The sequence below is a fragment of the Rhizopus delemar genome, genomic scaffold (genome assembly GCF_000149305.1).
Source record: "Rhizopus delemar RA 99-880 supercont3.18 genomic scaffold, whole genome shotgun sequence".
Lineage (NCBI taxonomy): Eukaryota > Fungi > Mucoromycota > Mucoromycetes > Mucorales > Rhizopodaceae > Rhizopus > Rhizopus delemar.
The window spans coordinates 95500-118867 of NW_027137844.1; the positions used below are offsets into that span (position 1 = coordinate 95500).

The following is a 23368-nucleotide window of genomic DNA, read 5'->3' on the forward strand; positions in this document are numbered from 1 at the left end:
AGACTGAACTTTATTTAAGACAATCTTAATTGTTAAAAAGAAAACATTACAAAGTCTACTATTTATATTCTTCTATCAATTGGCGGGTAAATGAGTAGTTATGAGCGTAGATCCAATCATTGACACGTTTGATTGAATAGTGATCACTGAATCGATTATGAAAATTTTTAATTCGTTGTTTTTATAGATCTTATTGTTCTTTAACTGATCTGGGAGAGTTGTCCCGTCTTCATTGAGAGGAAAGATATATTTATATGAAATGCCTCCAGTCAGATCAAAGTTGACTAGGTACCTGATCCATTATTATTCATTTACAGAAATGATGAATAGTGAAGATCATGACTTATTTAGTGTTCATGTATACTTCATAAAATGAATCTAATAGTGATAGTTTTATATAAAAAGAAGAAGAATATATTTTATTTAATAAAGATTTAAATTATTATCTTTTATCAATTTTAATATACTTCTTTTAGTTGTGATTATTCAATGTCCGTTATGATCAGACTCTGTTCTACAACAGATACGACACTAGACCAAAAAGGATAGATGATCTTTGGAAAAGAATAGTTAAAGAGCTGGGCTCTTTTATTAAAAATGATGTACACACATACTACTAGCATATGCCAAGAAGAATATTCGATAATATCAAGAGGTGAGATGATTATACAAAGTCTTAGATTTTAGCCACTTTTGCGGTTTTTTGAAAATATAGATTTTTATAAATGAAAAGCATGCTCTTCGCTCAGTTTTAACAATGTCATGCTAGGAATACACGTAAATTACAATGGCTAGTATATCTTCCTTCTAATATATTTTCATAGCTATTACAATCACCATGAGCAAGTAATGGTAGTTAAAAGCTGAAAAAAAGTTTTGTGCACCAGTTTTGTCCGCTACTGTACATGTAAAATATATCCAATAGATAGGCTACAGGTTAATTCGGATAATCTTCATCAAGGATAAGATGCTGCGTAATTGCACGGTTAAACTATATTAAATCCAGGAACTAAATCACAGTCAGCCGCAGTCAATCATATATGAGTATTCTATGACAAATATAACAATAGAAGAACACGTAGCCCTTATCTATTTGTCATTAGTTATATCATACTCATTAATTATTAATCCATGACATGAGATATTATCCTTGTATGAAAAGTATAAATAGAGTACAATTTTCTTATTAAATAAAACAATCTCTTTATCGAGTCTCGTCCTCTCTTGTTCCTTTTTATTCTTGGATAAATCATAGGTCAAAAAAATGCTGCAAGGAATTGCAAAATTCATGTTTTACAGCTGCTTGTCCATGGATACTGCACCAAACTATCTCAAACTTTGACTATCAGTGCCACAATAGAAAGTGCATTTATTCGTCAATTTTCGGATATGGGCAATGGTTATTGGTGGATTTTGATACTGCTAAAGGTAGTATGTTAAACATGCGGTATTTTTTACTGTTTGCATATGTTTGAAATAATGAATTTTAATACGACCCAACTGATTGTCATCATAATTTTTATCACTTTTGACGTGATTAGAATGCTATCTGTATTTAAGAGTGCTTACAATTCCTTTATTTCAAATTTTATATTCCTTTGTTTAAATTATTTCTCTTTTTTACCCTCTCGTCAATTGCATGCGTAAATCACTGTCAGAGGAGAAAGTAAACGATCTCAAACAGACATTAACCGGATCCACATCAAAATATGATATTGCTAAGGAGACTAGATTACACGAATCAACTGTTAGTAGATACTTTATAACGTTGTTTTCAAGCAGGACAGTGAGCACAGGTTGTAGACCTACAGTAGTCTCCAAAGTGACGAAGCGGTTAATCAAAAGAAAAGTCATGGAAGGGGTTCTAAAGACTTCCAAAGAGGTATACCGGGAGCTGTTTGGATTCGGCTATGATATCTCATACCAGTCAGAAATTAACGTACTGAAATCAATGGAGTTCCATTTTCTGATAGAAAAAAAGAAGCCATTTCAGACAAAAGTGCATACGTAGCATCAGTTAAAATGGAATAAGGAGCATCAGGATTAGGCAATGAGTGACTGACAGCAAACAGTGTACTTTAATGAGACCAAGCTCAGCGTATAGGGCTTTGATGATGCTGATCACTATTGGAAACGGCCAAGTGACCTTTTTCAACATCATGACCTGCATTTTGTAATCCAGCATGAAGCTAGCAAATTGATGTCCTGGTGTTGTATAATCTCTGAAGGACCAGGATATGCTTGCTAAATTTACGATGGAAACTTGAACTCGGGTATTTACCAGCATATTTTGAACACTACGCTTCGTGATACTATGAAGTACTACAATTTCGACTGGTCCAACTGTTAAGAATTGTAATGAAGTTGTTTTGTCAAGCCAGAGAGGAGAGAGAGAGAGAGAAAGAACCGGACAGGAACTAAGAAGCTTGGATAGACAACTACAAGAGGACAAGAGAAGGTGGCGTTAAGGGCTTGAAGGTGTGAACTGCAAATAGGACTTACGATAGTTGATAAGTAAGAACGAGACAAAGATAAGTAAAGACAGGAATAGACGGACAGTCTAATAGAGAGAATAATACTTGATAATTGACTGATGTTTATTTAATAAAGATTATGGGTATTTATACTATTATGAGGAATGTAATTTAATAAAAGAATTAACTCGACTTATTAAGCTCTCAACTAAAGAATGTTAAGGGATTCTAATATTGTGTACGGATCTATAATTAATCCTGACAAGAATACATAAGATTATAGTCACTTTATTTTAGTAAAAGGATTCTCATATGATCCTAAATAATATGTTGACATAACTTTGGAATCATTTATAACATTATTCCCAGCACAGATCAATAAAAGACCTTGATTAGATTTTTATATTAAGCTTTATTCATATTAACTTCACATAGTCAAATAAGATGACATGGTTGTAATATAGTTTGTTGTAGAACAGAGTCTGATCATAACGGACATTGAATAATCACAACTAAAAGAAGTATATTAAAATTGATAAAAGATAATAATTTAAATCTTTATTAAATAAAATATATTCTTCTTCTTTTTATATAAAACTATCACTATTAGATTCATTTTATGAAGTATACATGAACACTAAATAAGTCATGATCTTCACTATTCATCATTTCTGTAAATGAATAATAATGGATCAGGTACCTAGTCAACTTTGATCTGACTGGAGGCATTTCATATAAATATATCTTTCCTCTCAATGAAGACGGGACAACTCTCCCAGATCAGTTAAAGAACAATAAGATCTATAAAAACAACGAATTAAAAATTTTCATAATCGATTCAGTGATCACTATTCAATCAAACGTGTCAATGATTGGATCTACGCTCATAACTACTCATTTACCCGCCAATTGATAGAAGAATATAAATAGTAGACTTTGTAATGTTTTCTTTTTAACAATTAAGATTGTCTTAAATAAAGTTCAGTCTCAAAAAGTATTCTTTTGGTTTATCTTTGTTATTTTGATAATTACCTTGCCAGAACATAACATAGTTTATTGATGATATGAGCATGTTGAATAAGGAATGACAATTACTTACCGGATCATCTTTAATCATGAAAACATTTATCCTGACTGAGATATTATTATTAGCCATAATATCCAATCACGGAACTAGAGGATTTTATATTCATCCGTACCGTCTCCTAAATAGTCCTACGTCCAGAGTTATCTGAAACCATCCCAATAGCATAATTGACAATACAAGCTAGGAACAGGCTAAACTAATAATTAGAAATAGTAATCATCTATTCTGTCGAATTGATCATAAACCTGTCCTAATTCTTTATCCGTATCATGTCTATAAATACTCTCACTTTTTACATGTAGAATTTATCATATTCAATCTTAGTTATCTTTGTTGTAGAACAGTAACTGATTGTAGTTGACATTAATAAATATAAGTCTTAATACAAGATCATAATTAAAATAAAATAAAATACAAGTTTATTTAAATAAGATCATACAATCAATTCCAATTAAACATGTTCTTTTAGAATATGTATTGCATTCATGAGAGTTCTTTGATAAGAAGACGTATCAACTAAAATAACCAAATCCAATCCAATGTCAGGAATATTGCTAATCTTTCACATAATTGAAATAACGCGTAAAATAACGTTATTCAATTCAGTGAGGAATTCCCAGAATAAAAGATAATCTATGACAGACATACAAAAGAACAAATGAAAAGTTTTCATAATCATAATTATAGATAACACTTGCTAAAGTACCTGAAGATTAGAAGAACGATAACAATAGAAGATATCAAGCCACTCACTCAATAAGATATAAATACCTGCCTTCAATTAGAATAATTTTTACTTTAACTTAAACTGAAATAAAGATCAGTCTCAAAAAGTACCCAAACTGTTTCTTGATCTTTGTTTTTACCTTTTCTTTTACTACTTAAACCATTATACAACAATCTTAACTTAATAAAGAGATACCAAGTTCTAACAGTATTTCTTTATCTTTGTTGTTATACTACTTTTACCTAAAACTCCCCCTTTCCTAAACACTAAGTCTTCGTAGTTGGAGCAAAATTCAAGTATCTGATGTTTTTTTCTTTGATTCTCACCGAGGTTGCCTCTGCAAAAACGTCGTAAGGACACCACCTCTTTTCCGTTTCTGATCGATAGGTTTTTCAAAGCCCTTGAAAAAAATGATATCTGACTCAAACCCTTCTTTCTGCGCAACTACGTAATACCTCACAACTCTACACTCTGTGTCCTGGTGGGTACTATAGACTTTACTCCATTTCTAGAGGGCCTGGAACCACCCGTTCTTTTCTCTGTCAAAATGACCACTGCTCGCCTAAGATCTGTACTATCTCCACATTATGCCTTGCCCATTTTTAATCCAACTATATCTCGACGTCAATGGAATATGTTTTGGACGGAAGGTATCCCGCTTAAAGCGCGCGATGTTTGGTACCGCCTATTGCACGATAAACTCCCCTGTCGTTCAGCCCTGCACAATATTCTTCCGTCAGTCTTTGCCGACCTGGTTTGTCAGATCTGTTCCTCAACCGCTGAAAGCTCCACCCATTTTGTTTACTCATGCCATCACAAACATCCAATATGGGAATATATCTGGGACACATATATCGACACTCCATTTAGTTAACCAGCTCTTCACAGCGCAATCTTTTCGCTCAATATGCCAACAGTCAAACCCATCTACGAAAATACATCCTCATTTTAGTTCTTTGCCTGCACCCTACTTGCAATTTGGTCTTCTCACTGATCCTTCACCTTCTCTGATTCTCGCTTTGCTCTTCCTGATGTTATCAAGCTAGTCCAGAAGCATCTCGACACACTCAATCCAGATTTACTTGATTAATACGAAAAGTTGGAAGATCCCTCAGATGATAACTGTCATCTCAACATCCTCTTGACTATAAATTTTGCAATTTTAATATAATAAAGTTTGTCCTTAAAAAAAATACTTTAACTTAAACTGAAATAAAGATCATTCTCAAAAAGTAACCAAACTGTTTCTTTATTCTTGTTTCTACCTCTTTTTCAATTGCTATTACCATTATACAACAATGCGAAAGAGCCATGCCCGGTCATATAAATGAATTAGTTGTTTGAAAAATTTAAAAGAAGTTAAAGCATCTTCTTTTTATTTTAAAGATAAAGTATATGTATTCATAGCAAGGCAAAACGTATAATTTGGAGCGTTATTAAAAAAAAGGCAACAATAAATTCAATCCAGTTCAAATAAACTTGTCTATCAACATATACTACTTAACAATTGGAACAATTCAAATTGAAGCAATAAAATTATTGGTTCAAAGGAAACTGGGCACTTCCATTTACATGTATTATTCTAGTTTTTCTAGTTTTTCCAGTTTTTCCAGTTTTTCCAGTATTGTTCACAGGCTTGTTTATTTACACTGATTTTCTGTATTTTTTTTTTAGAACAAGCAATCGATGTCATCCATTGTAACTGATGCTCCTTTTTTGACACCAAAAGATTTGAATGCTTGTAATTGATAAAAGACTTGTTTTGATTTTATTTAATTGAATTATAAATTAGGTGTAAATTGTACAATAGCAAATTTACCTTGTTATGGTATTTTTTATTTATTTATTTATTAGTACGAGAAATCTTATTATTGGCTTTAGAACGTTCCCGTCCGTGTGTAAATTGTGTTTCATTTGGAAAATTAAGTACTTGTGTTGATCAAGTACATGTGATAGGATTGCCTAAACGCAACAAAGGTGTTAAAAAAAGAAGATTCCGTTCAAATGTTCTTAGCGCATGTAATTGTATAAAAAATCATAGATTTCCATATTAAGATATCATTATCACAGGTATTAACTGTAAAGCGGCACATGCAGCTTGTGATGGTAACAGAAAAGCGAGTGGAAGTTATGTAATATATGGATTAATAAATTTTGTGATCTAGTTTCTCGACCATGCAAACGATGTGTTTCTCAAAACAAGGCAAATACTTGCAAGGACATATCGCAGAGAAAGAGAGGTAGACCAAAAGGACAAGGGCAAAAGTTATATACAAACAATGACTATAGCAATCAAATTATTTATGACAACACAATATCAGATCAGCATAAAGTAAATCAAACTATGCCTCCTATATATGAATCATTTCAAAGAAACCCGCAATTGAATGAAGATATAAATCTTGAGAAAGTGCATACATCTGAACAGACTCTTAGTGACATGCCACTTATATACTCGGGCTTTCAACAAAAGCAACCCAAGATTATGATGGATAGACTTGAGCTATTTAATACAGATTTGATTAACGGATCCGATTTTGTACCAGTACTGAAGCAACAGCAGGAAAACAATGAGCTTATCAGCATGGTTTTGTCCATGGAAATATGCTGTGTGACAGTGTCTAAAGAAGTATACTCACTTTGGGGATATTATCCGCAAGAACTTGCACACCACTCTTTGTATGAATTTATCTTACCTAGTGATGCAAATCGCCTATCAAAACTACACCGCCAACATCTCGAACATATCATGGAGGTATCAAACAGTAGCGGTGCCCTGATCACTGAAAAAAGTACATCATCAATGTTTAATACTGCTGATGAAGCGACATTGATACAGATTGCTCGAGGATCAAAAATATATTCAGACATGATAAATATTAAGACGAGTTTAGGTGGATATGAGCTGTATGAAGTTGTCACTTATATTGGAGGTGGCCTAGGTGCTGACCTTTTTGATCAAACAACATTATCTAAGCAATACATTGTTGCTAACTTTCGAAGGTGTCAGTATAACCAGGAGCAAAGCAATACAATAGAAGAGTCTGTCCAGATAGTGCTAGATTACATAAATCCTATTGCTGTATTTTCCCCAATGTCATACCCTGTTACTCCTCCAGCAATAAACCAAGTAGCCGACGACTTACCAATGGTTAATGTTACACATATTGAAGATGATTGGCTCACACATACCACAGTAACCAACCTCCAAGAGTCTAAGTCTAAACAAGAACAGCCATCTCCACCGTCGTCGTTTAGGGCACCAAAGCTTAACACAGCGCCTGGAACCAATTGTCCGATCAATTCAAACAAGTTCAGTCCTTTATTCAATCGAGTCACTTTATCTTCTAAAGTGATGCATCCTGCACAATATTTCTTACAGACTTCAAATAGTACACTTAGCTCAGCAGCGTCAGCGGCAAAGAGTGAATCTAGATATAGTCTCTTTGGATCGTCCATGAGACATACACATGGAATATCTTCTCGTACAAGGATAGAAATGAGTATAAGTTCTTTACTTTGTTAATAATAAATCACCAATTTTCTTTAGCCAATCAGTTTGAAATAATATTCGCAAGTTTTTTTATTGGTTGGTTATTTATTTTGAGTTAAAAAGCGAAAAAAAAGAACCAAATCACAGTTCCGCTTCTTTCTCTTCTCCATCTTGAAGTATGTCTGAAAGTGTCATTGCCAGCGCTGAATCCTTGAGCTTAGCTAAAACTATGTCTCCTGAAGAATATAGAGCACGTAAAGTTGCTCTTGTCACAGGTAATAAACATAAAGAATTTCCATCTTGTTTATTTACGTTAATTCAATGTAGGTGTTACTGGTCAAGATGGCTCTTACCTCACTGAGTTCTTACTAGAAAAGGGATACGAAGTGCATGGTATTATTCGCAGATCTTCTTCTTTCAACACAGGCCGTATTGAACATATTTACAGAGATAGACACGAAACCGGTAATGACCAAACAAAAAGGACCTCATCTGATGAGTATTAAATTTTTATTATTAGGTGTCAAGTTCTTCCTTCACTATGGTGATTTGACCGATTCTACTTGCTTGGTTCATATTGTGTCTAAAGTCTTACCTACCGAAATCTACAATTTAGCAGCTCAATCTCATGTCAAAGTGTCCTTTGACATGTCCGAATATACTGGTGATGTTGATGCTCTCGGCACACTTCGTCTCTTGGACGCCATTCGTACGTGTGGTTTAACTGATCGAGTTCGCTTCTACCAAGCCTCTACCTCTGAACTTTACGGTAAAGTTGTCGAAACACCTCAAAAGGAAACCACACCCTTCTATCCTCGTTCTCCTTACGGTGTCGCCAAGCTCTATGGTTACTGGATTGTGGTCAATTACCGTGAATCGTACGAGATGTATACCTGTAACGGTATCCTCTTCAACCACGAATCACCTCGTCGTGGTCGTACCTTTGTTACTCGCAAGATCACGCGTGCTGTAGCTGATATCCATTTAGGTCGTCAAGACTGTCTTTACTTGGGTAATATTGATGCCAAGCGTGATTGGGGACATGCCCGTGATTATGTTGAAGGCATGTGGCTCATGCTCCAGCAAGAAAAGCCTCAAGACTTTGTCTTGGCTACAGGTGAAACACATACTGTAAGAAGTTTTGTTGAAAAAGCCTTCAAGGTCACTGGACGTACGATCGTTTGGGAAGGTGAAGGTGTGAATGAGATTGGTAAAGATGCCGAGACTGGTAAGGTTCGTGTGCGTATCGACCCCAAGTACTTTCGTCCTGCTGAAGTTGATCTCTTGTTGGGTGATCCTACAAAGGCTAATACCGAATTGGGCTGGAAACGTAAGGTCACCTTTGATGAGTTGGTGACTGAAATGGTCGTTGCTGATATTGAAAGCAGTCTCAAGTCTTCAACATCGGTGTAAAAGGAAAAATGTATAATAAAAACATTGTTATTTCATTATTTGAATGCATAATGCTGAAGTACGAATAAAATAACTTTGCCCTCTCTTTTTGTTGGTAAGAATGACTTTGTTACTATTTGGGAAGAATCCCGACGTGTTTGGCAGTGCAAAGACATGTTCTCTGTAGACTGGATTGAATGGATTGTGCCAGAAAGAACATGAATGGTTTTTTATTGTTCCTTTTTGGATTTACTTGAAACGATGATAAGTTGGTGCTCATGACTAGATATGATCGTGTTCACTGGATGCGTACTATTTCTAGTTTGGACCGACGCTAATAGCAGGTGCCTTATTCATCCCATCACTTGGCGTATTTCCTTCAACGAATTGGTAAATCCAAATAGATCCGCTTCATATGAGCTCCGATCAACCGACTCTATTACCTTGTTCAACTTCAGATTACTCTATCATTGTACTCAATCACTGTCGTTATCATACGACTGTTCTTTGAAAAGGGCAGTCTATCGTCCACAAGAGCTTGGTGGAAATTTTTTTAATGACTTTTTATTTTTTTGCGCGAGTCTTGGCTATTTATCGATTGATTTCGACAGGATGTTGTAAATGTAAAATCATGTTGGCCACTCACAACCATTTGATATCAGTGAACTTGTGGAAAAGAAAAAGTGAAAATAAGAAAAGAAAACAAGAATTTGTATTTCATTCATCTACTTTATAAGTGAATCATGATGCTTTGTACTTTGAAATAGCAAGTTGAGATTTGCAAGAGATAGGGGCAAAGTGAAAAAATAGAGTCAAAGGCACTCAATATGCAGCAATCCATTGTATGATTACAAGAAAGAGAGACTGTCGACAATGTTTTATTGTGATCGATATGGAAGCAAAACAATAATAAAAGAATCTTTTGTGTGTTTGTAGAAGCAGTAATATAGTGTTTTGAAATAAAAAAAAAAAAAAAAAAAATACATGTGCGCGTATATCAAAATTTATTAACATTTGTGTTATTAAACATGTGTACATAATCTACAATTCTTCAAAACTATCTTTACGAATATCAAACAATCTTCCCAAATCTTTCCCTGCACGAATCAGTCGGATACTCTTGAATGCGTTTCCATTAGGACGTTTATCTTTGGCCACTTTACCGTGATGATCTAATATTTTGGTTTCTAAAGCAGTCGGTGTTTCAAAATCCTGAAAGATTTCGCCATCTAGCTGAATGGAGATACCTGATAGACCACTTGCCTTGACGACTGTCATGGATTTACAAACTACAGTTTTAGATGCACTAAAGTTACGCTTATAGACAATAACATCTTCTTCTCGTATTAATCCTTTACGACACATATCTTTTAATGTGATATTTTTAGAATCTCTAGTAAAAAGAGTCAGTTTATTGAGCGTTATTTCTTTTGTTTATTTCTAATTTACCCTGCTACATTATGTGCCTTTTCTTTATCTATTAGTTCACCCCAATAAGATTCAAAACTATCATCCTATATTCATGATTAGCTTTCTCTTTCTTTAAAGGACTTTATTTACTTTAGGATAAGCCATTTTAGATTTCTTCACTTTTGATTTTGGTTTTAACTGTAATGCTGTTTCTGGTTGATCAATGATGAGTTCACCTTGACTTAATAATGTTTGCCATTCTGATAGAGTACTCCAAAAGATTGGATTTTCTTGTTTTGAAAAAAGTGAAGGAGATACGGTTAAGGTACTTGATTGAGGAGTAGTGTCTACGATAGGTAATAGTTGACAAAGTTCATCTTTCTTTTCTTGTGATAATAATTGAAAATTAGATAAATTAAATATAGACTATAGAATGATTAGATATGAACACTTGTTGATATTCACAATTACCTGTAAATCAACTGTTGCTAATGGACTGTATGGAAGTGTACATAAATGATCAAGGGTCCAATTATGATGACGTGCTCTTTTATAAGCATTATTATTCATCTCTTCCATGTAAGCTGAATAAGGTGAAAATTGACATTGGTCTAATGACATTATATCAGAATCATCTTCAAATTCTCTTTTTAAAGGAGATGGACTAAACATTTTGCTTGTATAAAGTATGATTAAAGAAGAAAAGAGAGAAGAAAAAGCGAAACAAGGAGAAGAAAGGGAAATTAAAAGGGGTGTTAAATAAAGAAGAAGAAGAAAAAAAAAAAAAAAAAAAAGGGGAAATGATACATTTTATAGTATATATCCGAGTCTATGGGTTTCTCTTCTTTTTTTGTTTTGTTTTTTTTTATTTTTATTTATTTCTTTTATTAACTATTCTCTCACTTTGTCTATTTTAATTTTATTATTTTCATGCTTTACAATCTTGTTTCTTTGCTTTTATTTTGAAACAAAAATCCTTAAAGAGTGTAAAAAAGTCGTGGTACAAAAGAATGCATAAAGCCGAGTTAAAGCGCCGTTTAAAGAGCATTGAAAAGGTTTAAAATGACAATGAAGGAAATGAAAGAGAATAAAAAGAGTCTAGAAAAGTATTGATTAAATATGAAAGAATAAAGCATGATCACATAGGAAATAAGGAATATTCAAAAGCTAAGCATTCTTACCGGGTATTATTTTTAAAGTCTTTTTTTTTTCTCTCTTTACTTTGTTTGTTTAAATTAAAAAATAAAAATAAAAAATAAACAAATGATTCTCCTTTTTTCCTGTACTACAAAAAACAAAAAAAAACAAAAAAAAAACTTTTTTAAACAAAATAAAAAAGAAAAAAAAAATTGTTTTATTGTCATTAGTTTGTGTGAAAAAACAAAAGTACATGTAAAATGTAGTTTTAAGAAGTGAGGGGACTCATGTGATCCTTTTGTTATCAATGTAAAGAAGCAAGATCAACAAAGGTGATGAATTTGACTCCTCTTATAAACAAGTGAATAACAATTAATCAATAAATTGTACAACAATTAATAATCACTCCTATATTCTATGAGCTTATTCCTTGCTCTTTTTTCCCCCTTTTTTTTGCACTCGATGTTTATAAATGATATCATTTCAACCACTCTTTTTTAAAATTTTTTTTTCTCTTTTCATAGATTCCTTACTGCAACCTATAACAATAAACTTTTTCCTTCTTGATTCATCTTTATTTCCCCCCTTTTTTTTTAATAATGACAGTTTGTTTGGTTATAGACGCAGGTAGATGTAATCTTACGCGACCAGATCTTTAGTGTTGCAAAAAAAAAGGTAATCAACAAAACTGCAGCCAGTAATCCCATCCCCACCCCCACCCCCTTTTTTTTTTTTTTTTTTTTTTCCTTCTTCTTTGCAGCCTGTAGACACACTTTTTCATATGCGCGCGCTTTAATTGTTTATGCCGCTGTTTATCTCAATCCCTTTGAGCTTTAAATTTCCTAAAATATAAATGCTCATTTCTAAATCCAATCCTTATTCATTGACTGCAAGTAGCAAGAATAATAAAGACTTTTTTTTGTTCTTTTTAAATACTCTTGAAAAAAATATTTATTCTTCCTTCTTTTCTTCTGCTTGAGCAGGTGCTTCACCATTTTCGATAGCAGCAGCCTTAGCAGCCAATGCAGCAGCTCTTTCAGCTTTCTTCTTTTCTTTCTTTTCCTTTTTTGGGTTGACCTTTTCAGCAGGTTTAGGTGCAGGGTAGGCCAATTCTACCAATTTCTTGAGTTCTGGGTCTTCCCAAGCTTTACGCACAGGTTCTAATAATTCGTTAATAGCAGCAATCACACCAGCCTTCAAATCACCCGGGTGCACCTTTTTGTCAGCAAAATCTTTTTCTAAATCTTCATAGTTATCATAGACCATGTTACCACCATATTGTTCAGGACGAATGGCAGTGAACGTAGGTTTGTTACCATTCAGTGACTTGAGGGGGAACCAAACAGACTTCACAAAGGACAAGATACCGTTTTCCTCAATATTTCCCTCTTCACAAAAGGCCTTTTTAATCTTCTTTTGTACATCTTTTGCACTATCCAAAAAATCAATCTTGGAATCAGGATCAGAAGCAGACATCTTGGAACCTGCCAAACCAGGAACCATAGGATTCATCAAGTGAATACGCTTCTTGTAACCCAATTGAGGCATATATTTCTCGGCCAAGATGAAAATCTTGCGTTGATCAACACCACCAAATTGTGCATCTACCTTCAGGTATTCTTCATCCAAAGCTTGCATGCCTGGATACAAGAGGCCTGACAAAAGAGGTGAAGCAACTTGCTTGACAACTTCAGCACCTGCCTTTTTAGCATCATGTTCGGTCACCATGGCGCAAAGGCGAAAGTTATCCATTGTATATTCTTTACTGAGTTCATAGCTGGAACCGATCACGAACTTGAGTTTTTCGATAGGCACACCGAGAGAGGACAAGACGGTCTTGATCATCTGTTCATAATATTTGACTCGGTGTTGAACAAGTTCTAAAGGTGCTTTCATGTTATCCAAAAAGGCGTGAAGGTCAGCCAAAAGGACAGTCATCTAATAAACATTAGCATACAATCATCAACCTATTCGTCTTATTTACTTCAACACCAGCAGACAAAAAGTCAGCAATCTTTGACATGGGAACAAAGTAACCAATATGAGGACGACCAGTGGGTGCAGTACCCCAGTACATTTTTAAATCACGTTCAGTCAATATTTTTTTTAAATCGTCAGCACCAAGCACCTCTTGAAGATTGCGAGTAATCAAGTCATATTTTTGTTCGACTGTAAGGGACATTGCAAAAACAAAAAAAAAGTTACAAAAAAAGAAAAAAGAAATTATGACTCACCTTCAATGGCCCTTTGTCTCAAAAGGGTACATAAGCCACATTCGATCATTCCGGTCTTGGAAAAAAAAAAAAAAAAAAAAGGGGGCGGGAAGAATTTAGCCACTCTACTCTTTTTTTCTAATATTTTGTGAATCATTCAGAGGGAATGCTCAGGCTCTCTTTTTCTTTGGCATCCTTTACAAATAACAAGCATAGTAAAGACATTCTTTGCTTTCTCTTCACTTTGTCGCTTTTTCTTCAAAGCATACATGTACTTTACAGAGAAACTATGCTGATGTGAAGAAAAGTGAAGATTGTTATTCTTTATTGAACACAGGACATCACCCGTGTTCTACAAAAAAAAAAAAAAAAAAATCTGTTGTAAAAGTCTTCTTTCTCTGCAAAATCATGATACAAATCGTGATCCATGTACTTGTCTGCTTGTGCTCTATAAGAGTATTTTTAAAAGAAAAAACCCTGTTTGATAATAATGAAAGATAACAATCAATCTTGAAGGCATTAGATAGCACAGTCTGGAAATTAGGCCCCTTTTTCTTTTTAAGAGGTCCTACAAATACATAAACTAGACGATAAATCATCAATTTTTAATACATTCATCTCCTTCTTTTTCAAAAGACATGTCTAGACTTTTTATGATGGTTATGACTCGTATAAACTTACGCGTCTATTAGCCATTTAGACAACCATTAAAGACATGTATGCTATTCATATAAAGACTTCATATTTACTATGATGTTTATCGTATTATTTAATTAAAGAAAGGACAGGATTTGTGAAAACTTTCTAATACATGCATGTACACTGTTATTTAAAAAAGATTTGTCATACGTGAGAGGAGAGATAGTACCTCTTTACAATAGTAATTCTGTACTTTATTGTGTTTGAGCTTAAATAATGAACATGGTCCCTCAAGGGAACAATAATAATACAACTTCATCAATCTTTAGGCGCATCTTGATAACACTAAAGATTGACTTCATGTGAAAAAAAAGATCATTCACTCTAAACAAAGTTCAATATTGCTTTTCACCAGGTGCGACTTTATTTTCCGGAAGCAGTCTATAAACTTTTTTTTCACATGAAGTCAATCTTTAGTACAACATTTTAGTTGTTTAAAAAGCAGTCGCACGTCTGAGGATGGTATGAACCAAAAAGAACAAGTATTGTCGACTGAGGATACTAATCAAGGTTGAATCTATCCCTTTTGAGAGTGGCAATGCGATATAATACTAGTAACTTGTTTATCAACGAAACGAAAGCCATCAAAGGTAGATCTCCAGATAATCGAGAAAACACAGCAGCTGAGAGTCTAGAAATCAGTGGACATACATCTTCTTGGGAAAAAAAACAAAGAAGTGGACTAAAAGAATTGAAAACATCTGTCCATACCCTCCATTCCTCAAGACACCGCAGAAAGAAGTGTTGTAGATTCTCAGAGTAGAGCAGGAGTCGCAACATGAAGAGGTCAAACCATTACCCAATTTTGAGAAAAGCGATTGACTATAGAATTTATGATCCATAAAGACTAAATTTCAGGCGAAACAGCTAATATCCAAAATGTAACCATCAAAGTATTGGTATTTATGATGATGGAATTCATTATACTAGAGACAACCAAAATCGCTTAAGCTTGTAATTAGCTCATTGGATCAGTGAGCAGAAGACATCAATGAATATTGAACCTAATTCATCAGAAGGTTGATTTTCATTTAATTTATAAGGTTAAATAAGCCAATTTAGCTTAATTATACGACTGTGAATATCTCAACATAGCTAATTTTGGAAACAAAAGTGATGTGAATATCAATAAAACGGGAAACAAAAAACGATGTTACACACATTTGAAAATGAACAATATCCTGTGTTACTCTTCCTCCTTAAAATAGTACTATTTTACTTTTTTTTTTTTTTTTCTTCTTCTTTTCTCACACATAAAGTCATGGCTAAGAAAAACGGTGGAAGTAAAAAGAATAAAAATAATCGCAAGAATAACGCAAAAAAGTCGACACCTCCTATTTCCAATCATCCTTCAACCGAACAATTGACCTTAGATAACGCGTCCATCACAACCTCTGTTCCTGAAGCCATCGCGCCAAGCGAGGTGACCAAAGAATGCAAGTCAAAAGAGGCGCTAGATAAAAACCAAGAGGAACAGACAGAAATATCTCACGAGGAAATCAAGATAACCAACGAGATTGCTAAAGAAGAAAGTGAAAGTCAATTGATCGAAACGATCGAAAAAGTCAAGCATTTAGAAGAACCAGCAACTCAAAAAACAGATGAACCCCAGGCTGAGATATCCAAGCCTGAAGCAGCTAAACCTCAAAATACCGAGCAAACTGAATCAATTGAATCTGAAAATCTCAAAACGGAAGAAATAAAGCATCAATTGTCTAAAGAGATAAAGAAAGCTGAAATAATTGAACCTGAAGATACGAAAGTGTTAAAACCAATCGAGCTGACTGATCCCAATGTTGAAGAAGATAAACCTGAATTGATCGAATCTGAAACGCCAAAACAAACAGTTGAAAATGACAAGGTCGAAGAAGTCAAGGAGGAAACCAGAGAGCCACAATTAACTGAATCTGAAGAAATAGAAGAACAAGACAAGTCTGAGACAGTCGTCAATCTCCAAAAGGCAAACGACAATAAGCCAGTTGAATACGAAGAAACCAAGGTTGAAGACGAGAAATCTGAAGAAGTTGAACATGAAGCTAAATGCCAAGCGGCTCAAGCCGAAGCGATTGAGACAAAAGAAGCCAAGGCTGAAGACAAGGTTGAAGAAACTAAATCTGGACCAATCGAGCTTGAAAGTCTTGAAGAAGATGAAGCCAATCCCAATCTAGCCGAGATCAATGATATCAAGACTGAATCAGTTCAAACTGAACAATCAAAGTCTGCAGACGAAAAAATCAAGACAGAGCAAGTCCTGACTAAAGACGTCGGATCAGCTCAAGCTAAAGAATCTAATTTAGCAGACAATGCTCCTTCTACTGAAAAGAAGGAAGAAGAGGCTATATCTGAAAAAGAAAGTAACCAAGAAAAGAAGATATTAAAGGAAGAAGGCAAGAACACGATCGAGCCCAGTGCTTCTCAACTTGTTGAAAGGAAATCATCCATCAAGGAATCTAACAGTGTGTTGACAGCAAGTTCTACTGTCATGTCAAGTACGGCTTCAGAAGGAAGCAAATCTGTTGTAAAGAGAAGTAAAAGTATAATGTCACAAAAGAACTTGACAAGAAGAAAATCACAGATTGTGAGCTTATTTAAACGTGGAAGCGGAGAAAAGGTAAAAAAGAAAGAGAAAAAAAGGCTCTTTTTTATAACATCCACACTTAGGCAAATACTGTGGCTCCACCTCCTGTACCTAGTTTAGAAGAAAAGAAACCAGAAAAGAAATTGAAGTCACGTAAATCATGGATGTTTTGGAAATCATCTACTACTAAATAATAATAATTATTCATACAAAATACTATTAATAAAAAGAAGACATAATCACTATTGACCAGAACAATAACACGTTTTCAGTATTAGAGCTATTCCTTCTTGGGAAATAAATTAAGACACAAATCATTTCCCAAATATGACTTTAAAAGGGGTTACAATGATTTAGTACAATGCAAACAATATTAAAAAAAAAATCTTTAATTGTTGGATTTGGTTACATTTCCATTTTTAAAATAGAAAAAAAAATCTCTTTTTCTTTTACGCTCTTTCTTCTTCTTTTCTCTCCATTGTTCTCTTTACATAAAATGACAAATAATTTACAAATTGGTAATATTTTTATTATTGCTATAGCTTTTGTTATTAATATATCATTAAAATAGGATTACGTTTATCACCACTTTCATCAAATAATGATAATAATGTGGTTAAAATAAATGACACACAAGTCATTTTACCTTCTTTACCAACTGTACCAATTTATATGTTTGATTATGTACTTGAGGATCCATCTGACAGTTGTTATTTTATGGATAAATTTATAAGAGAATTATTAAAAGGTATATTTCATGTTTTATTACTGCCCTTGTCTTAACCCTCGTTTCTGTAACAGGGCAAAACTCTAGCATTATTATTTATGTGAGTTCATAATTTCTCCTTCTTCTGATATTAGTTACACTAAAGTACCAAAAAAGGAACCTTCGTTAGATGCGAATGATTTGTTGAAAACCAAACTCATCTTGGCTTTATCTAATTTATTTGACAGCACATCTGAAATACACGTAAAATACATTGACATATTAAATCATACTATTCATAATATACTTGATAATGAAGCACCAGAAATAGCAACCATCAATGATCTGATCAAGTAAGTATAATACATGTTGTATAACAGTGGTTCTTACATAGTATAGATTTCATAAGCTTGGTTTAACCCATCATAATCTATCGGCTATCTCTTTATTTTCTATTCTTATCAAACAAGATAATAAACAATACCAACTCAACATATTAGATATCTCTGGTAGTCCACCAAACTCATTTCCAAATGACATATTTCCAAAGGAAACCGCAACCACACTATTAGTCTCTATTGGCCATCTTAAGGACATTTACTCGGTACAATATATGCTTGAAGTCATATCCAACTCGAAAAAGATATCGTCAAAAGTAGACAGCTTTTTGCGCCAAACAATTTTAAAGACAACACAAGAACTTTACCATGACAGATCAACATCTCCTGTTTCTTCTTTAGGAGAGCCCGATCCAAAGGACCATTCAACATTCTCGTCCATTTCTAATTATACACATCTGACTATTCCTGATGACGACATACTGGATCTTAATCGACAAGTGGAAGAACTTCAAAACCAGTTAATCACCACCAAAGAACGTAATGCACATGTTGAGCAAGAGTTGGTGGTTAGACATCAAGCGCACACAAATCTTGTGGAACATCTTATGTCAGTCCAGTGTGCACAGGATGAGTTGGTTGGTGTCTTGGAGGAGAATTGGCAAGAAGCGGAGAGGCGCCGAGCTCAACTTGAGGATGGACTAAGAAACCTCATTCGCGATTTGGATAACTTGAGTTTGGATCGACATCAGTTGACACAAATGTTTTCTATTGTCGAAGGAAGATTGCTTAAGAATGATCGTCATACAGAAAAGGCTCTGGAGGAGCTGGAGCTTATCAAGATTGATTGGAGAAAGCAGGAGCTCATCAAGAAGCTTGATCATAATGGCAACAATAACAGAAATGAGGATATTGAGCAAATTGAACTCTTGAGGTCACAGAGAGATCGATTTTATCATCAGTGGAAGCAGCACTTGCAACTTTCTGAAAAGACACAACAAGCATTGGAATCGCAGACAGTTCAATGTACCAACCTCGAACAAGAAAAGGACGAGTTGCAAAAGGAACTCAACATCAGCCGAGAGCTTCTCAAAGAGCAAGATACCTCGGGTATGATTCAGAAACTCGAACGAGAGCTCGAGAGGATCATGGATCAAAAGCAAGTAGAGAAAAAGGAATTTGAGACAAGTTATGAACGTGCGTTAAACGAGATCAAGTCAATGAAGACCGTCATTGATCAGCAAACAGAGACCATCACTTGCTTGCAATCAGCTACCAGGTTACTACATCAGCAACTCAATGACAGCACCGAAAGAAATATGACAAGACGAAACAGCGGTTGCAGTATTGTCTCAACTTATGGCGACGCCAATTTAGCCGTTATACAAGAAAAGATCGAACAAGAAGAGATCATCAAGCGACTTTCTATGGAGAACTCAAATCTTAAATCTGTCATGGCAAATACAGAGTCGCAAATGGCAATACAGCGTCAGCAAATACAAATATTAGAGAGAGATATTATAACCCTAAGTACTATCAGCAGCCAAAGAAATAGTCAACATTCTGTCGAACTTTGCAGTCGACCAAGGTCAGCAAGAGCAAGCTCAGTTTCTTCCCATCCACGCAGCAAAGACAGGGATTCATTTGATACGGTGATTCCTGTTGATGTTAGACGGCCGTCTTCTACAGGTGTACTTCCTCCTCCATCCAATCCACCCTCTCAACCTATCCCCCCTTTACCTCCTACAAGCCCAGAACCAGATCGTAACAAAACGCCCATCTCCATCAGGGAGGATAGCTTAGCCCATCTTGAAATCAAGATTCAGCAGCAGCAGCAAGAGATCGATGGCTTATTAGAACAGCAAGCCTTGTCAAGTAAAAAATTAGAAATGGCACAAATTGAAATTGAGCAAAGGAAAAAGGAGCTGGAAGATGAAACAAGACGGAAAGTCAAAGCGGAAAGAGCTCGTGAAATACTAGAGAAAAGAATGCAGGATGTGATGAATAAAAAGAGTAAATATTTATGCTTTTAGAGTGAAGAAAACACTCGGTGTTTCTATAAACGCATTTCATCGAATTGAGCATCATTGTGAGTCTTTTATGGCTAAATAATCAAATTTGGTTCCTGAAACCAAGTACAGATATTGGCTATTGGGCTGTTAACATCTACAACATGTTAGTTTAAGGTAACACGGTATCTATCATGAAACCATGTAAGGAGCTTGGAGCTGTTTATCACTTGAAAGATGAACGCTGGATTTTTTACAGATACTAGCAAGTTTGGTCTATGAGCTTTTGATTAAATAGTGCTTGCAGAAGGCTCCAAATTAGCAGTAGAATTATAGGATAGACTCTTGTCCAAGCTCAAGAATAAGGTATTTAAGAATTCAAGTAAGGTGCAAATATCTTTCGTATCGGTATTAATTATGCCAATATAAGTTTTAATTGGTGATTAGAAGAAGAGAATTGTTAGTAAACTATCTCAATTGGCAAAACAAAATTGTGTTACCAAGTACAACGTTACACCTCCTGAATGACAACTCAAGGCAAAACTTAGTTACCTCTTTTCTATTTAGTCACACACACATATACACACACACAATGAACAAATAGAAGAAATCTTTTTTTACTCATTTATATGTCATTTAATGAAATAAAATAAATCTGACTCTATACTGCTCATGTCAAAAGCAAAATCCTGTTTGAGTAACTGAAATCTTAAATACACGAGGGAATGTACAACAGTAGAAATCAGCGAAAATCTCGTTTACTCTCTTTATTTTTGTCTTTTTCTCTTTTTCAAACTACAATGAGATTTATTTTATTTGCAACTATTTATTATAATTTAATACATCAAGTCTTTACTGAGTCTATTAATGGATGTTTTCAAACTCACATCAGTAAATATATCAAAAAGAGCCAAACAACATCAATTAATACAATTTATAATAGTTGCTGTAAATGACACTTGTGCATCAGTAGCAACCCAGTTTCAAATCACAGAGACTGATTTTTATGCTATGGTAAGCTAAAAATTCATAATAGTTGTAGGATTTTAACTGTCTAAAATCAGAATCCTGACCTTCATCACACTGCTCAACAGGTAAAAACTCCTTTAATACGAACCCCTTATGAACTAATTACTCTAAATAAGGACTGTGATAACCTTAACATTGGAAAACCATACTGTGTTTGTACAGCCAGACCATGTGTATGTAGCTTACGATATATATATATAAAGCTCATAAGGTTGTGTTTTATTAGTCTTCTGGAACAACAGTAGAGATTTCTAAGAATACTACTTTATCAATCCACTTATCTTCGACGTCATCAGCAGCCTCTAATACGATATCTAGTAGTATAACTACATCGCCTCTTGACAGCCTTGTCATTTCATCAATCACCACTCCATCTACTACCGCTTCATCTATTGCCTCAGCTATCTTGTCTACAGCCGCACCATCAATCACCTCTAATTCATCTAGTCGAATTATTACCACTTCACGTTCTGCTTCCTCAAGCACTGCTTCGATGATTGCTAGCACAACACCTGAGATTCGAGCTATCTCGATTGCGACATTGGCAGCTCCTTTTTCTTTTGGTTTCATTGTTATAACTATTATCTCTTTGATTACTGTAAATGCTCTTCTATAGTGCAAGAGCCCACATGTCTCTTATTGTAGATCAGCTCATTTGTATTTATATAGAATCTTGAATAAAATTAAAGAAATAGAAAACATATATAAACAATGCATGTATTATTTTTATGCAAATTGGATCTATTGTGTATCCTGATTCCGCAATGCACCAAGTCCGGTCCGGAAATTGATATTGAAGCATCGCTCCATGAGAGAAGGTAGAAAGCACAAGGAGAGACTTCAATTGAATAAATCCTCCTCTTTTTAGATTTAATTCACAATGGTAAGTTAATGCACTCGTACGGATATGAACATTGATTGATTAACGGATGAATTGTATATAGGGTCGTGTTAGGTAATGAGGATGATACGTGGATAGATGTGGATGGAAGGAATTAACTTTTTTTTTTAATGTAGAACCAAGACTGTCAAGAAGGCTTCTCGTGTTGTCATTGAAAAGTACTATCCTCGTCTCACTCTCGACTTCCAAGTCAACAAGAAGATCCTTGACGAAGTCACCATCATTCAATCCAAGCGTCTTCGTAACAAGATTGCTGGTTTCACCACCCACTTGATGAAGCGTATCTCTCGTGGTCCCGTCCGCGGTATCTCCTTCAAGTTGCAAGAAGAAGAACGTGAACGTCGTGACAACTACGTTCCCGAATTCTCTGCTTTGGACACTTCTGCTATCGAAGTTGACCCTGAGACTAAGGAGCTCTTGAAGGCTATCAACTTTGAAAACCTTCCTGGTGTTCAAGTCACTAACCCCATTGCTGCTCAAGCTGATGTCCGTCGTGGTCGTCGTGACAACCGTGGTCCTCGTGCTCCCCGTGCTCAAGCTGAAGCCTCTGCTTAAGTAATTTTTCTTTATAAAAAATTAAAGTCTTTTAAAATGTAAAACAAGGGTGTTTATTTTGTGTACATGTGCGTGTCATAGATTTGCATTCCTAAAGAATGTTAAAATTGAATGCCTTTAGCTGATAAATCTGATTTAGCTTGTTGTATTTCCTAAATTAGAGAAAATGCATTTAGATGAGCATATAAATCATTATTGCTTTGACCTACACTCATCAGTTCATGGTAAGCTTCAGGACAATCGCGGAAGGTATATAAAGCATAGCCAATATTATTGAGACAGTAGCAACCAAATGTCATTAGTACCCACCAAGGAAGCTAATAAATAAATTGGTCAAGAATAAGAAAAGATGGTTTTCATTAACAAAATACTTACCACAGGGACAATTTTATCTTGAACAATTTCAGGCAAAGGTACAAAACCAAAAAAGAGAATAAAATAAATAATAATTGCAATAGCACCAGCTATGAATGCTTCAGTGGCTCGTGTCATCTTAATAATAATTAAAAGAAAGAAAATATAAAATAGACGTGTGTTACGACTAAATTTTTTTTATTTAAGACTTAGCTGAGCGCACGGTAATCCAGATTTTGCAGCATTAAAGAACTCTAGTTGCTTAT

At 34.6% G+C, this 23368-nt stretch overlaps 11 protein-coding genes across 11 annotated transcripts; 6 read left to right on the forward strand and 5 right to left on the reverse strand.

Annotated features, from left to right (window-relative positions):
- Positions 1–1249: 1249 nt before the first annotated feature.
- Positions 1250–1988, reverse strand: RO3G_15905 (uncharacterized protein; the record flags this gene model as incomplete). The annotated part of the gene is made up of 5 exons (XM_067670489.1): positions 1250–1342; positions 1459–1525; positions 1625–1651; positions 1760–1908; positions 1944–1988. The coding sequence occupies 5 exons, from the start codon at positions 1986–1988 to the stop codon at positions 1250–1252; spliced, it is 381 nt and encodes a 126-aa protein (XP_067526590.1).
- Positions 1989–4959: 2971 nt separating this feature from the next.
- RO3G_15906 (uncharacterized protein) lies at positions 4960–5334 on the forward strand (the record flags this gene model as incomplete). The annotated part of the gene is made up of 1 exon (XM_067670490.1): positions 4960–5334. The coding sequence occupies one exon, from the start codon at positions 4960–4962 to the stop codon at positions 5332–5334; it is 375 nt and encodes a 124-aa protein (XP_067526591.1).
- Positions 5335–6632: 1298 nt separating this feature from the next.
- On the forward strand, positions 6633–7814 carry RO3G_15907 (uncharacterized protein; the record flags this gene model as incomplete). Its single annotated transcript, XM_067670491.1, has 1 exon — positions 6633–7814. The coding sequence occupies one exon, from the start codon at positions 6633–6635 to the stop codon at positions 7812–7814; it is 1182 nt and encodes a 393-aa protein (XP_067526592.1).
- Positions 7815–7959: 145 nt separating this feature from the next.
- Positions 7960–9194, forward strand: RO3G_15908 (GDP-mannose 4,6 dehydratase; the record flags this gene model as incomplete). Its single annotated transcript, XM_067670492.1, has 3 exons — positions 7960–8056; positions 8109–8246; positions 8302–9194. 3 exons carry the CDS (start codon positions 7960–7962, stop codon positions 9192–9194), a joined length of 1128 nt encoding a protein of 375 aa, XP_067526593.1.
- Positions 9195–10214: 1020 nt separating this feature from the next.
- RO3G_15909 (uncharacterized protein) lies at positions 10215–11255 on the reverse strand (the record flags this gene model as incomplete). The annotated part of the gene is made up of 4 exons (XM_067670493.1): positions 10215–10566; positions 10623–10687; positions 10734–11009; positions 11055–11255. 4 exons carry the CDS (start codon positions 11253–11255, stop codon positions 10215–10217), a joined length of 894 nt encoding a protein of 297 aa, XP_067526594.1.
- Positions 11256–12671: 1416 nt separating this feature from the next.
- RO3G_15910 (tyrosyl-tRNA synthetase) lies at positions 12672–13902 on the reverse strand (the record flags this gene model as incomplete). Its single annotated transcript, XM_067670494.1, has 2 exons — positions 12672–13658; positions 13705–13902. 2 exons carry the CDS (start codon positions 13900–13902, stop codon positions 12672–12674), a joined length of 1185 nt encoding a protein of 394 aa, XP_067526595.1.
- Positions 13903–15893: 1991 nt separating this feature from the next.
- Positions 15894–17404, forward strand: RO3G_15911 (uncharacterized protein; the record flags this gene model as incomplete). Its single annotated transcript, XM_067670495.1, has 2 exons — positions 15894–17243; positions 17294–17404. The coding sequence occupies 2 exons, from the start codon at positions 15894–15896 to the stop codon at positions 17402–17404; spliced, it is 1461 nt and encodes a 486-aa protein (XP_067526596.1).
- A 302-nt stretch (positions 17405–17706) lies between these two features.
- RO3G_15912 (uncharacterized protein) lies at positions 17707–20292 on the forward strand (the record flags this gene model as incomplete). Its single annotated transcript, XM_067670496.1, has 5 exons — positions 17707–17728; positions 17782–17958; positions 18083–18269; positions 18430–20129; positions 20288–20292. The coding sequence occupies 5 exons, from the start codon at positions 17707–17709 to the stop codon at positions 20290–20292; spliced, it is 2091 nt and encodes a 696-aa protein (XP_067526597.1).
- Positions 20293–21514: 1222 nt separating this feature from the next.
- Positions 21515–21862, reverse strand: RO3G_15913 (uncharacterized protein; the record flags this gene model as incomplete). The annotated part of the gene is made up of 1 exon (XM_067670497.1): positions 21515–21862. One exon carries the CDS (start codon positions 21860–21862, stop codon positions 21515–21517), a length of 348 nt encoding a protein of 115 aa, XP_067526598.1.
- A 604-nt stretch (positions 21863–22466) lies between these two features.
- On the forward strand, positions 22467–22748 carry RO3G_15914 (40S ribosomal protein eS17; the record flags this gene model as incomplete). Its single annotated transcript, XM_067670498.1, has 1 exon — positions 22467–22748. One exon carries the CDS (start codon positions 22467–22469, stop codon positions 22746–22748), a length of 282 nt encoding a protein of 93 aa, XP_067526599.1.
- Positions 22749–22849: 101 nt separating this feature from the next.
- Positions 22850–23240, reverse strand: RO3G_15915 (uncharacterized protein; the record flags this gene model as incomplete). Its single annotated transcript, XM_067670499.1, has 3 exons — positions 22850–22900; positions 22958–23065; positions 23124–23240. The coding sequence occupies 3 exons, from the start codon at positions 23238–23240 to the stop codon at positions 22850–22852; spliced, it is 276 nt and encodes a 91-aa protein (XP_067526600.1).
- Positions 23241–23368: the final 128 nt, after the last annotated feature.